Source organism: Halichoerus grypus, chromosome 7 (assembly GCF_964656455.1).
Source record: "Halichoerus grypus chromosome 7, mHalGry1.hap1.1, whole genome shotgun sequence".
Lineage (NCBI taxonomy): Eukaryota > Metazoa > Chordata > Mammalia > Carnivora > Phocidae > Halichoerus > Halichoerus grypus.
The window spans coordinates 23,866,164-23,880,187 of NC_135718.1; the positions used below are offsets into that span (position 1 = coordinate 23,866,164).

Sequence of the window (14,024 nt, forward strand, 5' to 3'; positions counted from 1 at the left end):
GTTCGAATGTATTCTGGAGGGGCCCCTAGGTGGCTCAGTCAGTTAAGTGTCTGACTCCTGGTTTGGGTTCAGGTCATGATTTCAGGACTGTGGGATCAAGCCCCGCTTTGGGCTCCATGCTCAGCAGGGAGCCTGCTGGAGATGCACTCTCCTTTTCCACCTCCCTCTACCCCATCCCCCTGCTTGCTCTCTTGCTCTCTCCCTCTCTCAAATAAATAAATAAATAAATCTAAATGAATGAATGAATGAATGTGTTCTGGAGGTAAAGACTCACAAGGACTTGTGGATGGACTGGACCTGACGGTAAGGGAAAAATCAAGCTCTCCTGGGATTTTTACTTAAGGAACCGTGTGTTTTATTGAGTTTGGAAAAACCAGTCCGAAGAAGAGCTGAAAAACTCCCAGCAGTAAAGATTCAGGAAGAGCTCCCCCTTGGCCATACTGAATCTGAAATCCCTACTAGCAATTCTAGGGGAGATGGCGGCTGAGTATGTACATGGACACACATGTCTCCATCCTAGAGGTCAGTGAGGTCAGAGCTGGAGGTAAATATTTGGAAATTTGTGAATCATTGCTTAATAGGTGAGATTTAAAGTTGTTCTTTGTGGTTGTTGTTAGAGGGAGAAAAAAAATGATGAAAAGAGAGTTCACATGGAAAATCACGGTTTGAGCTAATGTGTCTGGAGGTAGCTGTCCATGGCGGCAGCTCTCCGAGCTGTCAGTGCCCCACCCAACCTCTCTGGTACTTTCCCAGAGCTGCTAACTGAAAATGAGAAGGTTTCCTTGGACACGCTGCTCTGATAGAACAGTGAGCTTCCCTGTGAAAATGTCTCCTCCTGTCCTCCTTCCAGGGATGCAGCCTTCCCATCTGGCCCAGGGACTGGAGCCATCAGGCCCACAGGCCAGCAAATACACCTCCCATCTGAGGGTCATGACTTCCTCCCTTACCTCCATCTTCACCCCCATCCCCCAACAGGTAAATGTCTGACTGAAATTGACAATGAGATGCCAAGGGACTCACCATTCAAAGTCCCAGTCGGCACAGACACAGGGTTCTGAGACCACTGTCCCTGAAGAGTCTCGGCCCAGGGCACACTGAGCTCCTGGCTTACGTTTCTTGAATATTTTCCTTTCTCCCATGACGCAGGGTTCCCCCTTAGAAAGAAAGTCCATAGTGAGAGAGGCAGAAAAACACAAAGGAGATGAAATAAACCAGCTTCTCGATAAGAAACATTAGCCTTTTCATTCTGTTTTAGTCACTTTGTGTAGCAATCTCTTTCCCAGTAACCATTCAGGAGTCTCAAGGGAAAAACGGCCAGTGTGTTACTACCATATCAGAGGAACATCATAGAGCTGTCCCAACACTACCCTTCACCCCACCTAGCCAATGATGTCTGCTTCATCTTGCTTCTTTTCTACCTTCAGAGAGAATGCACCTTCAAAGAGAGCTCACAGATCTCCAAATTGCCCAAATGACCTCGACATAAATTCTAGTGGAAAAGAACCCACTTCTGGCACAGTTTTAACACCATCTTCAGAGTAAAATTGAAGCTGGCCCAAAAAGTTCCCTCTCTCTGATAAACAACCATGCCCAAGTCCTTATTCCCAAGCAAGGGCAAAAAGAGGAGAAGCTGATACAAATTACATGAACCCAATGGTTCTGAGAATGCAGAAGTCTGCTTACGTTGCATAGTAACAAATATCTGCCATTTCTACTAGAGCCACTCACCCCCATCCCTCACCCTTTCTCTATGGTCCTGTTTTCAGTGCTCCTGGGGCTCTTACTGCAGGCTGGCCTGACAAATGTTCTCACCCTCTCCATTGGAAGGTGAGATGATGAAACCGTTGAAAGGTCTCTTAGCTGTCTGGGCTTATTTCTCCACAGATAGAGCTAAAGCCCCAGCTTATCATTGTCACCTCACCCCTAGGCTACTTGGTGACCTCAACGGGTAGATTGGAATCCCAGGGTGCAAAAGGGTCCTGAAATACCATCTGTCCATGCTGGACCTGGATGTGTGGACTCCAACCCTTCCCCCCAAATCTACTATTATCTTTGGATGGCTCGCTACCTTCCACCTCCAAATAGGAAGGCCCAGAGATGACCAAACAGGGCTTGTGGAAGCTCCACCTCCTAGAAGCCAGTGTGCCCCTACCCTATGGTGTACCTGATTGAGCAGGTGCCAGGTCTGATAGTCCTCCTTGGTGCAGCGCCGGCTGAAGATAGATTTGTAGTCCACTTTCACCAACTGCCATTCAGAACGGAGGCTGAAGTGGCCAAAAACTCTACGTGTTTAGGGGAGGCATGGGAGAGACAAGCAGAGAGAGGCCCCTAGTCAGTCACTAATGCACAAAGACTGGAGGGAGAGAGACCGAATTGCAGCCTGGACTCAACAGATTCTTCCAAAATGAGGTCTTTGAAGGTCACCAAGGACAAAGTGCACCATTTTATAACCCTAGCCAATTGACATGGTATTCACAGTGGGTTTAAAACTAACCATTTTTTCAGTTGCAAAAGTAATATATGTGCTTTATAGGAAGCATTGAAAACACAGAAAGATATGAGGGAAAAAATTCACCCAATAGTTCAAAATATTCCACCCAGATAGAACTGTTGTGCATATTTTGACTTGTAGCCTTCTTGTTTCACCTTAATGCAAGCACAGTTATTTTATCTACTGATGTCTACTAACAGGGACTCAGTTTTCTCACCTATAAAGTAAATTGTATGTATGTATGTTGGAGGGGGGTGGATTAGCTAATCTAAAGTATGGCTGCCAGTTCCAATATTCTGACTAAATCTCTGTGTGTTTTAGTTGAAATCTTCATTGCTTAATTCACATGAATATCATTCCTTCCCCCTTCCCTGAAAAATCTTAGTAGCCTCATAAAAGGAACTCATATTTATGTATAGTAAAGAACCATACCGTCTGTGTGACTTAGATAATCAATACTGCCCTTTTCAAAGCCCAGAAGTTGATGGCCCTGTAAATATGAATGATCAATCGTTTCTAGAAAAATAGAAAAAATGACTGATCATCCATACTCCACTCGGGTGGCATGTCTTGTAATTATGACGCAAGACATCTATCATAGTGCTATAAATGGGAGACCAATCACTCTGGGAACCTAAACCAATGGAAGTCTTTCAAGACACTGGATGTCTTCCATGTGAGCAAAACTTAATCATGCTCCCAGCCCTGGATTCTCCTCCCCCCACAGCCAGCTCTTCCTGTGGTGACACCTAAGAGACTAACTCTCCTCGAGGGACAGTCCCTGCTGCTATCTGAAGGATGAGTTCAGATGCTTTGGGAGGGGTGAGAGCAGACTAAAACTGTGAAATAGACAAAGAAATAGGATCATTTTGTGGATCATACAACTTATATTACATCTTGGGAAATGCCCTTTAATGTTCTATCAGTTTAAAAGTTAAATACAATTTTTTAGAGTCTTGTCTAAAAGAAGATTAAACAGACTTTGAGGTGAATAAGTCATGGGGATAAAAGGCACAGGCCAGGGAATACAGTCAATGATACCATAATCACACTGTATGGTGACAGATGGTAGCTACACTTGTCATGAGCGTAGCATACCGTATGGAGATGCTGAATCACTATGTTATACACCTGAAACTCATGCAAACTGTGTGCCAACTATACTAAAAGAACAAAACCAAAAACGTATGGTCTTTATAAGAATCTTAGCTCAGCACTGAGTAGCAGAAGCCATGGGGCTAGAATATTTTGGGTTGTGTGGCCAATAGCGTGTGAAGCAGAGTGAATGTAAGCACCTCCCCCCGGGTTCTCTCTGTTCTTCTTCATTCATGCTGTATTCAGTGGTCTCCAAACCCAATTCATCCATGCCAGTTTACCACTGAAGTACTTCCACCTTTTAGTCTCAATTCATTTCATGGAGAGGTCAGGAGTCAGTTGCTTTTAAATCTCTAACAAAGCAGTTATATCTTAAAACTTTCTACTTGTTTGAAGAGAGAGTTATATTGAAAGATCGTTGGAAGAAACAAACAAACAAAAACCAGTGGGAGGAGACTTGGATGAATGCCTTCTGTCTTTATCCAGCCCATCTAAATCCTCCCACATTCAAATGTTACCTCCTCTAGTCAGTCTCCCTTGATTGGAGTACTCTGAGTAGAAGAATTTTAGTGATGCCAAACCAAACACTTCCGCTTACTCCAAATAGCTTACAGTTAAATTTCATGGATCACAAAACACATCATGTCCGATTAATCCCATTCCCTTCTATGAAAGGGTTACGAGGCAGATAGAAGGAAATATGAGGCACATGATTTACCTGGATATTAGCAAAGCATCTGATAGTGTTTGCCATAATAGTCTTGAAGAAAAGATGAAAAAAAATGAGCCAGGTGCCAGTAAAATTATGTGACTGAACAGTACCTAATAAAGCATTAAAATCAACCAGAAGGGAGGGCATGAGTAGTCAGCTACAAGGTTCTGCTGTCTGCTCTTTCCTGTTCATCATTTTTATTAATGACTTGAAGACATGAAAATAATGGTCATCATTGGAAATCACATTTTCTGATGACACAAATCTGGAAGAAACCGTCAATATGCTTGATGGCAGAATCAGGACCCAAAAAGGTCTTGACAGACTGAAGGGAGAGGCTGAATCTACTAACATGTGGAGTCACAGAGAGAGATGTCAGGTCCTCCCGCTCACAATCACGTAAGTATTGAATAAATGAAATAATGCTTGATGCAATTCAGGTTAAATAATAATAGTAGTAGTAGTGATAATTAATAATAATAATGTGGCAGCTTAAGACTTGTCATACACAATGTGATTAATATAAGTGAATGCTCCAGAGAAACCAAAAATATTTAAGATGATCTTAGAATGTATTAATTACTGCATTTTGTTTATAACCTAGAATAAAAGAGGCAATATCTGGGTCAATTTTACATTACCTAGATCACAAAGAAAAATTGTAGCTAGTTTTGGATGTCACCATTCAATCCCCTGAAATTTTAAATAAAAATATGCATGTGTTGGCCCATGTGTATTTATTATGGAGAAATTACATTTATTTTATCAGATTTTCAAAGGAGTTCACAGTTCCTTAAGCTTAAGGACCACTGAAAAAGAGAGTACTAAGATGATGTACTGGATGGAATAGTGGCTCCCCCAAGGGACATGAACGTGTTCTATTCCCTGTAACCTGTGAATGTGACCTTACCTGGACCTTTGCAGACATAAGTAAGTTAAAGATCTTGAGATGAAATCATCCTGGATTATCAAGTTGGGCCCTAAGGACAAGCATCCTTATAAGAGATACAAGAAGAGAGACACACAGAGAGGAGGAGGCCATGCGAAGAAGAAGGGAAGACTGGAGTTCGGTGGCCACAAGCCAAGGAACACTTGGAGCCCCCATAAGATGGACGTCTTCCCTTCCCACTAGAGGCAGTGCTGCCCTGCTGCCATCTTGATCTTGGACTCTGGCCTCCAGAACTGTTAAAAAATTAATTTCTAATTGTTTAGCCACCTAATTTGTGGTGATTTGTTAAGCAGCCACAGGAAGTTCATACAGATGGTGATACGATTCAAGAACACTTTTCATCTATCTAGCCATGAAGTGGTGTGAAAACACTGGCCGGTTAACTGGGAGATGACACGGGAAGGGGCAAGGGAGGGGAGACCAAAAAGTGGGCACTCTGGGGAGATCTCTTGAGTATAAAAAAAACTAACAAAATGGAAAAGTGTGAAAGTTTACAAAATGCGAGAGAGCTTTCAAATGGACAAACTTGCCCACACAGGAAAGGAATGCTCAAGACTGAGTAAGCACGGAAGCTCAAGCTCAGGCTTAGCCGTTTCCCAAGGCTGCTGCTGAGCAGGATGCAAGTGTATCCCAGCGGGCCTGGCCTTACAGCCACAGACCCTCTGAGAGTCCATGGTATTGGTCTTCCCAGCTCTCTGGGTTATCTGTTGCTGGGCTCAGAGAGCTCATTTCAGAACTGAACACAAAAATAGGGGCCCAGTCAGGACTTGTACTAATCCAGCTTCTTCTCTCCTACAATCTTGCCAGGCACACCCTTTCAGCTAGATTTCTTTGGCTTCTATCCCAGATGTCCTTACACGGTGTTTCCCAGGTCTTTCCCCAAATTGTAAATTGATACGTTAATATTTTTACTTGGGAGAGTGCTAGTCTGCTCTCCCATGTGATCACTTCCACATGCCATTTAAGCATCTAGTGTTAGGATTATGAGCTTTGCTCATTTTCGCATTGGACCCCAACTAAGATCAGGGGAGCCCAACTAAAACCCCTTGGCAACTTTCGGACATTAATGTATTCCCCATCTCTCCATCCATTATCAGTTCTGGGAAGAAAAATGTTCATCATGGGCCCCCTCCTGTAGGGCATAAGCAACTGATACATGGTCTCTCTTTTGCATGTATCTGGGTTCTCTAATTCCGCTCAATACTGCATTCATTCACAGCTCTTCTGATTAGAGCCCATGGAAGCCAAGGAAATGACAGAAACGCAGCAAACTTAGCAGGAGATAAAATAAGGACTAATTTAAATTCAAGAATTTCTCATCCCTTTTCATAACTACTCTTAGAACAGATGTTAACATTCACAATAGGATTTGTGAAAGTGAGAATCCAGCAGAGAAACCAGGGTGACCATCATGAGAAACCATGCCTGTCACTTTGGGGTGATAAGCACCCACGAGGTGGATTAGGGATAGAGAAAGCCAGACTACTTCTAATTAATAATAAAAGAATTTCCCAAAAAATATTTTCTCACCCATTGGAAATGTTTCTCTAAAGTTACAAAGCTCATCACCAATAAAGTAGGCAGAGCATACTCCTCCCACTTGTGGTATATTTTTGGGGAACAACGTGGTTTATACATCAATTTAATATGAAACCCAAGAGAGGTAGGGTGGAGGAACCAAAGACATGGAATATCTCTAAAAGGATAATGCAATTCACAGATCAGGTGCTACTTCTTTCAGAAAGTTTTCTGTGACTGTTCTAGCAACATGAGCTCTTTCCTCAGAAGCTCAAATGGTCCTATTATGTCTCTTCCAGAGGTTCTCCACTGTCTGCATCAGAATCACCTGGAGGGCTTGTTAAGTATAGATTGTCTCATACCCAGACTTGTATGTTTTGAGTGACTGATTATTTGCATTTCTAAAAGCTCCCTAGGTGATGTCGATGCTGGTCCCAGGACCATCCTTTAAGAAACACACCTCTAGACCACTTATCTAGAATTTAATTCTCCTATCTTTGGACAAATTTGTGTCAACCAATTAGAAAGCTCCTTAAGGCTGGGAATGCTCCTTGTACTTCTTTGTATGCCATATGGCCTTTCAATGGTAGATGCTTGACAAAGAATAGGTAATTAATTATTGAGGAACAAGGAATTTTAGAGTGTGGTTTCTTTCTCAAGTCTTTGGCAAAAAAAGGTAATTTCTAGCATGCCCAAATCCACTATCATCCAGAGTTCCACTTCCTTGCAATTACCAGGATAAACTATTTTGAGCCTCTTCTATGAAAATGCATTCCTAGCCCCTCTTCTTTACTTCAAGTGTATTTTCACCAACATAACAAAACCTTATCATGTGAGATAATGTATGGGAAATCTTGAAAATTCCAATGGACAACAAATGTTCATTACCATCACCACCATATTGCTGGAACCCCCATAGACTCATACCCAAGGGCCTCCTCATCAAGAGCTTTTGATAGATTTGGCTCAATATCCCTTTTTCAAGGTACATACTAACTCAAATGCAGGGTGTGTGTGTGTGTGTGTGTGTGTGTGTGTGTGTGTGTGATATTTGATACAGAGCCTTGGAGAAAGTAGATGCTTCCTACATAAATACAAATGACTGTCTGGAAACAGGTAGCCTTCCCTTTAGTTCCCTTGAAGAAGTTGCTCCCAACCACAGAACAAAATTAGTGAATTCTCTAAGCCATTTCTCACTATATGGATTTTCAGGAAAAATCAATTAAAATTTATTACTTCTCTTTTTCTTTTTCCCTTGCCACCTGGATTTTTTCATGAGTTTTTGGCTCCACTTAAGATTCACCTTCTTGGGCTATATAAACCTAAGAGACCATCTCTTTCTTTCTTTAAACTCCTCTGGTGCCAATAGTCTACACTACAAATGTGACTCCGGTCAGATAGCATCCTCGCATGCTCTTGTGCTATTACTTGACTTCTAGCATACAGATGGTCTGGGCATGGTGGCAAGAGTATGAGGCAAAGATATAGAAGACATCTTTCCCTAGTCCTGGTCTGCCACTAAATTAGCTAGGTGACCTTGAGCAAATCACTTCCTCTCTCAAGCCTTTAGCTTCCTTACAGAAGATGACTTTAATCAGTGACACGTATACTCCAAGGATGGGTGCAAGAAACAGTCTAGGTGGAATGTGGCCCTTTCAAGATAATTTCCAAGAGTTTATTTTCTTTCACTCCCTATGTCTAACTCCAGGTGTACAAGCCACCTATCTCTGGTGACCCCATACACAAAGGATTTATCTATTAGAGTCATTCATCTTTGTCTCTACTGGCACTTCTTCTATATAACAGATGCTCATTAAATAGTTCTGGGTTGATTAATGGATAGAATTAATCTATCAAAGTCATTCACTTCTTCTAAAATTGGGGTAATAGCTTTATCTGCCCTTATTTCTGGGCCAAAGAACATGGTTGAGCTGTGTGTCCTTTGGGGTTTAGAAAGACAAAAACAATCTCAAGAGGGAAATAGCAGTGGCTTCTCTGTCTTTGTTATCGTGGACTGTGATAGGATTTCCACAAACAACTATGATTTTCTGGGACCCTAACTAACATACCCTGTCTAATCCACCATCCAGACTTGAGTGAGCCTTTTGGGGAGGGGAGTGATTAATCTGAGGGAGGGAAGTGGTTCACAAAAATAAAAAAACTTCATTAGAATTCCATACACACCAAGGGTTAGCTACTCATTAATTAAATGATTTCAAAGGGGATCTTGGTATATAATTGCTATAATTTAGGTGGATACAATGCCACACTAAATGTAATTAGAGGAGCAGGCTCTGTAAAGATGTTTTTTCTCTTTATAGGGAAGCAACTCTGGGTCACCTGATTCTCCCCTGCATAGTTCTTTTTCCCCACCTCCAATTATACCAACCTTCATACATAGTTGTAAAAGCTGAGAGAAGTTTCTAGGAGATAGTGGTTGGTTACAGTCCTTCAGAGAGGAAAAGGACAAGGATTCATTACTAGAAAGTGACTAGAAATGTGCAAAAGAAAGAATAAATGGTGTGTGGGGAGTCAGATTAGGACTTTACTGAGGACTAATTTTTGAGAGAACATATGATCGAACTCAACTAGGATGATACTGTGTTGCCATCAACCTGCCCCAGAACCACCCTCCCTTTTCCTTATTTTCCTCAGGGACTCCTGCACCTGCATCTCAAGCTCTACTAATCACCAATCCCCCCATTTCTATCTGCATGAATAAAATCTTAAGAGAACAAGGCCAAAGCTGACTATATCAGTTCCTTCCTGACTTTCCTCTCCTGTGGCTGACTCAACTGAGTTCTCAGTCATCAGACTAGAAACCGAATTCAACACCTTGTTTTTGCCATTCCTTCATTCCTTCTCTGTCTATCCCAATCTCATTCTAAATGCCATCTCCTCTTAGAAGCATTCCTTAGATATTTCAAGTCTAAGTGATCTCTCCTTCTTCTAAACTTTTGACTTCCTGTGTGAGTAGATGGTGACCTTGTCCTACAGAGGCAGAGGATTTTCCTCAGTTTCTCTAGCCCTCTGTTTCAGTGACACCATATTCTCTTTGACTTCCTCCTACTTCTCTAAGTGTACTTCTCACCCACCTCTTCTTCCTCCCATGTCTGACTGTTGTAACTTAAGCCTTCTTTTTCTCAGTTCCTACACTTGACCTTGGCAATCCTATGCATTTCAGCAACTTCAACCTCTATGTAGAAAACTCCCAAGGTACCTACTCTTGTCCTTGAACTCTCATAAGATCTAGTCATGAATATCATGTTAAAACCTTTGAATTTGATTCAAAAGCCACCCTGCAGTAGCCTCCATCTACCTTTGTAGTATTACTTCCTGCTACTCTCCAATGCTGCTTGTGGTCAAACAGAATTCTATTCCTTCCACCAAAAGCAGCATGATTTCCTAGTGCCTGCTTTTCCTCTGCTTGGAATGCTGTTCTGACATCTTATCTTGTCCAATTCCTACTCATTCTGCAAGTCTCAAGTCAAATAATAGGCAGGTGATGGGGAAAAAATGGGTTAGAGTGAAAGAAGGGGAGGGAGAGCTTTTCAAATCTAAATATTTCATAGTGGCCATTTTGATTTCCTCTTTAAAAAACAAAACTACTCCTAAATAACCCAGGGTTTTATTTCCAAACATATGAGGTTTTTTCTTTTATTTTCCTTATCATCATTCTATTTTTTAAAGTTTTTATCTAATTATAACATTCAGAGAGAACATGATCTCAATCATATCAGCTCTTTGGAATTAGTCCAGAATTTCCATGTGGCCCAGTGTATAGTCAATTAAAAAAATTAAATGTTTGCTTAAAAAATATATATTCTCTATTTGTTGAGTTGAGTGTCATATACAGGTTTTTAAATAAAGCTTACTAATAGTATTATTCATCCAAATCATACCAACTTTTTGACTGCTTGGTCTATTGGTTTCCATGTGAAATTTATTAAAATATTCCCCTATGATATTGCAAATCTTCTATTTCTCCTTGAGTTTTCATATGTTTTTGCATTATGTAATCATAACACTATACAGGTTTGAGATTATTCTATCTTCTTGATGGATTATTCTTTTTAGTTTTAACTCAAATACTAACTTTTCTATTATGTTCCCCCTGATCTTCCCTCTTCCTGCATTCCTTTCCTTAGGAAGAAAAAATAAATATCTCTTTCCTCTGAATTCTGGTAGCATTGTTTCTGTATTTTGCATAATACCCTTAGTACTTCCAATAGGGATCAAAATTCATATACTACATACATAAGTGTCTTAACCTCCTTGCTAGATTTTAAACTCTTGAAAGTTTGCAACTTACATATGCTGTGCCTTCCACATCATAAATGTTTATCATATATTTATTGTCTGAGAGCCAGTAGAATGAAGTAGTCAAACACAAAGGTATTGGCATCATACAGGGCAAGATGTGAGTGCCAATCCCAGATCTATAGAAAGTTCCTTACACGTATTAATTAGACTTCAGTTTCCTCATGTGCAAAATATGGATAATAACAGTACCTAACAGAGTTCTGAGGTTTAAATGTTTTTCATAATTATAGTGTTTTGTATAAATTAAGAAGTAAATAATTTTAAACTATTAATATTTTTATATAAAGTACCAAATTATGATAATTTACTTTATATCCTTTGTCAGATGCCTGAGAACTTTGTGGGCAGATAGTATGCCATATGTGTTTATATCCCCATGATCTCTACAAGACTGCAAACAGTAGGTACTCTAGGAAAGGCAATGAAAAACAACAATAATAATTATAAATGCTAATAATAGTGATAATTTATCGTACACTTATAATTTATTAACCACTTTGTATGGATTACCTCATTTCATTTATTATTCCCATTTAATAGAAAGGGAAACTAAGGCTCAAAGAAGTTAAGTAACTCATCCAAAAAGAATTATAGAGCAAGTAGGTGTTGGAACCAGTCCAACTTAGGCAGTTGCTACTAATATTATAACACAGTTTTAGCACTATACTTTTAGCAAGGCCCATACGCCTTTTTAAGTGTTTCATGATTCATTAGAAATCATTTGACTGCACAGTTTGGCACTGAGGTATGGGCATGGGGGTCCTCTTAGTACCAGCTCATTATAGGCTGCCTGCACAAAAGGCAGAAACCCCGTGAAATATATAAACCTGAAAGCACAGTTGGAGGAAGGAAGAAAAGAGAAATCTGCAGAGAAGATGTATCCAGAGAGCTTCAATTATGACCCAATTTGTCTCAAGGTCTAAGCATCTACTATGTAGGCAATTATGTATTTGAACCTGAACCATGACCACCTTTATTGGTTCCTTCTCTAGCTGGGAGTCCATGGGGCATGGAAAAGGACAAACAGAATTATAAAGTCTTAGTCATCCAAGTGTCCTTGGGATGAACCATTGACCCAACCTCTTCACACGTTGGCTGGAGAAAAAAAGTAGTAGTCTGCACAAGAACATAAAGAACTAGGACCCAAGTCTCCAGAAACCTAACTCTTCCTCCCACACTGACTGCTTTTCGCGGGAAACCATTGCAGCATGCAGGCTGAGTCATGCTGTGCCATGTATAACAGTAGTGCTGTAAGTCATTACTTGGCGGAACTCAGAGTAGACTAGAGATAGTATCTGGGGCTATGGCAAAAAACGGAAGTCTTCGGCCAAGACTCACCTTCTACATTTTGCTGGCTTTTCCTTCAGGCTTCTATGTCTAAAGGATGCTCTGGATTGTCCAAACTCTAGCATTTCAATCTAGAACTACAGATGTGTGCTCCAGCTTCTTTTAGGAAAGAGGATTTTCTTTGATTTGTTAAGATGTAGAATTTTCCTCTATACACTTTATTGAATCATATGAATCATCAGAATGACAGAGATAATGATGTCCCTGGTTTCTGGGGAAGTGAGCCTGCTTCTCTCCAAAAACAGCTTAGCTGTTCTAAGATAGGTGAAGGTCAGAGATGCTAGGGTGATGGAGTCTAAGTTGAGCTTCACAGGGGGCTGGCAAGCTGGAGGGTAGGCATAAGCCTTCAATTGATAAATGAGGGAGAACCCCTATGGGTCCCAGGGAAGAAAATTCTCCCACCGGCCCAGGTACTACCTCCACATTGACATGTAGATAAATGTGCCCCACATCAAAGCTTCTGCAATGACCTCGTCTGGCTACCTGCAATTTCCCCTATTGACACACTGGATTTATTTCTCATTCCTCTAAGTAAACAGTTAAACCTACTGTGGATTCCGGTGAGTCACACACCATCTTCTCTGCCACCTCCGTCCAGGACTTAGAATTAGCCATTGCTAGGAAACCGCAAATCCCAGCTCAATCCTTTTACCCAGCCTTGACTCCTTTCACTGGCTGGATGTCATTAATTTGAGAGCAAATTATTAGAAAGCTGGAAAACAGTTCTGAAACGCCTGCAGATTTATGATGAAGTCATTTCACAAAAGGTCACAGGCAACCCTGCTATAATTAAATCTTTCATTAATTTTTAAAATACACAATAACTTACAAATGCATCATAAATTAACCAGATGACCTTGAAGAAATTATTTAGAGCACTGCTTCATCAGAAACCACTATCTAGCAATTTCCTGAATTTTTATTTTATGAGTGGGATTTGTCTATTTTCCATTCTGGTCTTTGATTGGATTCCAGTAGCCTGTTTATTTGAAATGATTTTGTATTAATTCACTCAGAGCATTAGTTAGCACTGGGAAGTGATGGTGGATAGTTAGGCCTCTCCCTTCCCTTAGGTCATAGCCTCAAAGGTAGAGTAAGTGTGACCCACACAATCACCCAAATATACTTAAATGCAGCTCCTCTTTTTCATTACCTAGGAGATACTTTTTTTCTCATGTGTACATTTTGATAAATGATTTCCCTTTTCTCATTATAAAAAATTAGAAAACTATAAAAATGTATAGATGAGAAAATAAAAGCCCCATTGGAGGTAACCACTCTTACTATTCCGTGAGGTTCCTTTCTACTCATTCACAGTGTTGTTCTTTCTCAGACTAGGATGTAAGCAATAATCAGAAACCACAGCCAGGGTTGGAATTGTTGGAAGTTAGAGGTTCCCTGAGGTTTATGGCAATCTCTGTCTCAATCTCTCTCTTTCTCCCCCCTCCCCTCCCCCCCCACCATGTGTACCCACCACTACTACCACACCAATAAAAGCTCATAATTGGATTATAGAACAGATTCCATGAACTCTAGCCTGAAATAAACCTCACACAAAACTGATCTTTTTTCCGTAGGGTGTGGAAGAG

The 14,024-nt window shown here is 40.7% G+C and overlaps 1 protein-coding gene across 1 annotated transcript in view; it reads right to left on the bottom strand.

The window, feature by feature from the left end:
* Positions 1 to 14,024, bottom strand: part of SORCS3 (sortilin related VPS10 domain containing receptor 3) — a 578,941-nt gene that overhangs the window by 47,834 nt on the left and 517,083 nt on the right. The window contains exons 15-16 of the mRNA XM_078077136.1: positions 2,165 to 2,282; positions 1,021 to 1,154 (exon numbers count right to left, since the gene is read on the bottom strand). Coding sequence (XP_077933262.1) covers positions 1,021 to 1,154; positions 2,165 to 2,282 — 252 coding nt within the window. The remainder of the gene's footprint in view (positions 1 to 1,020; positions 1,155 to 2,164; positions 2,283 to 14,024) is intronic.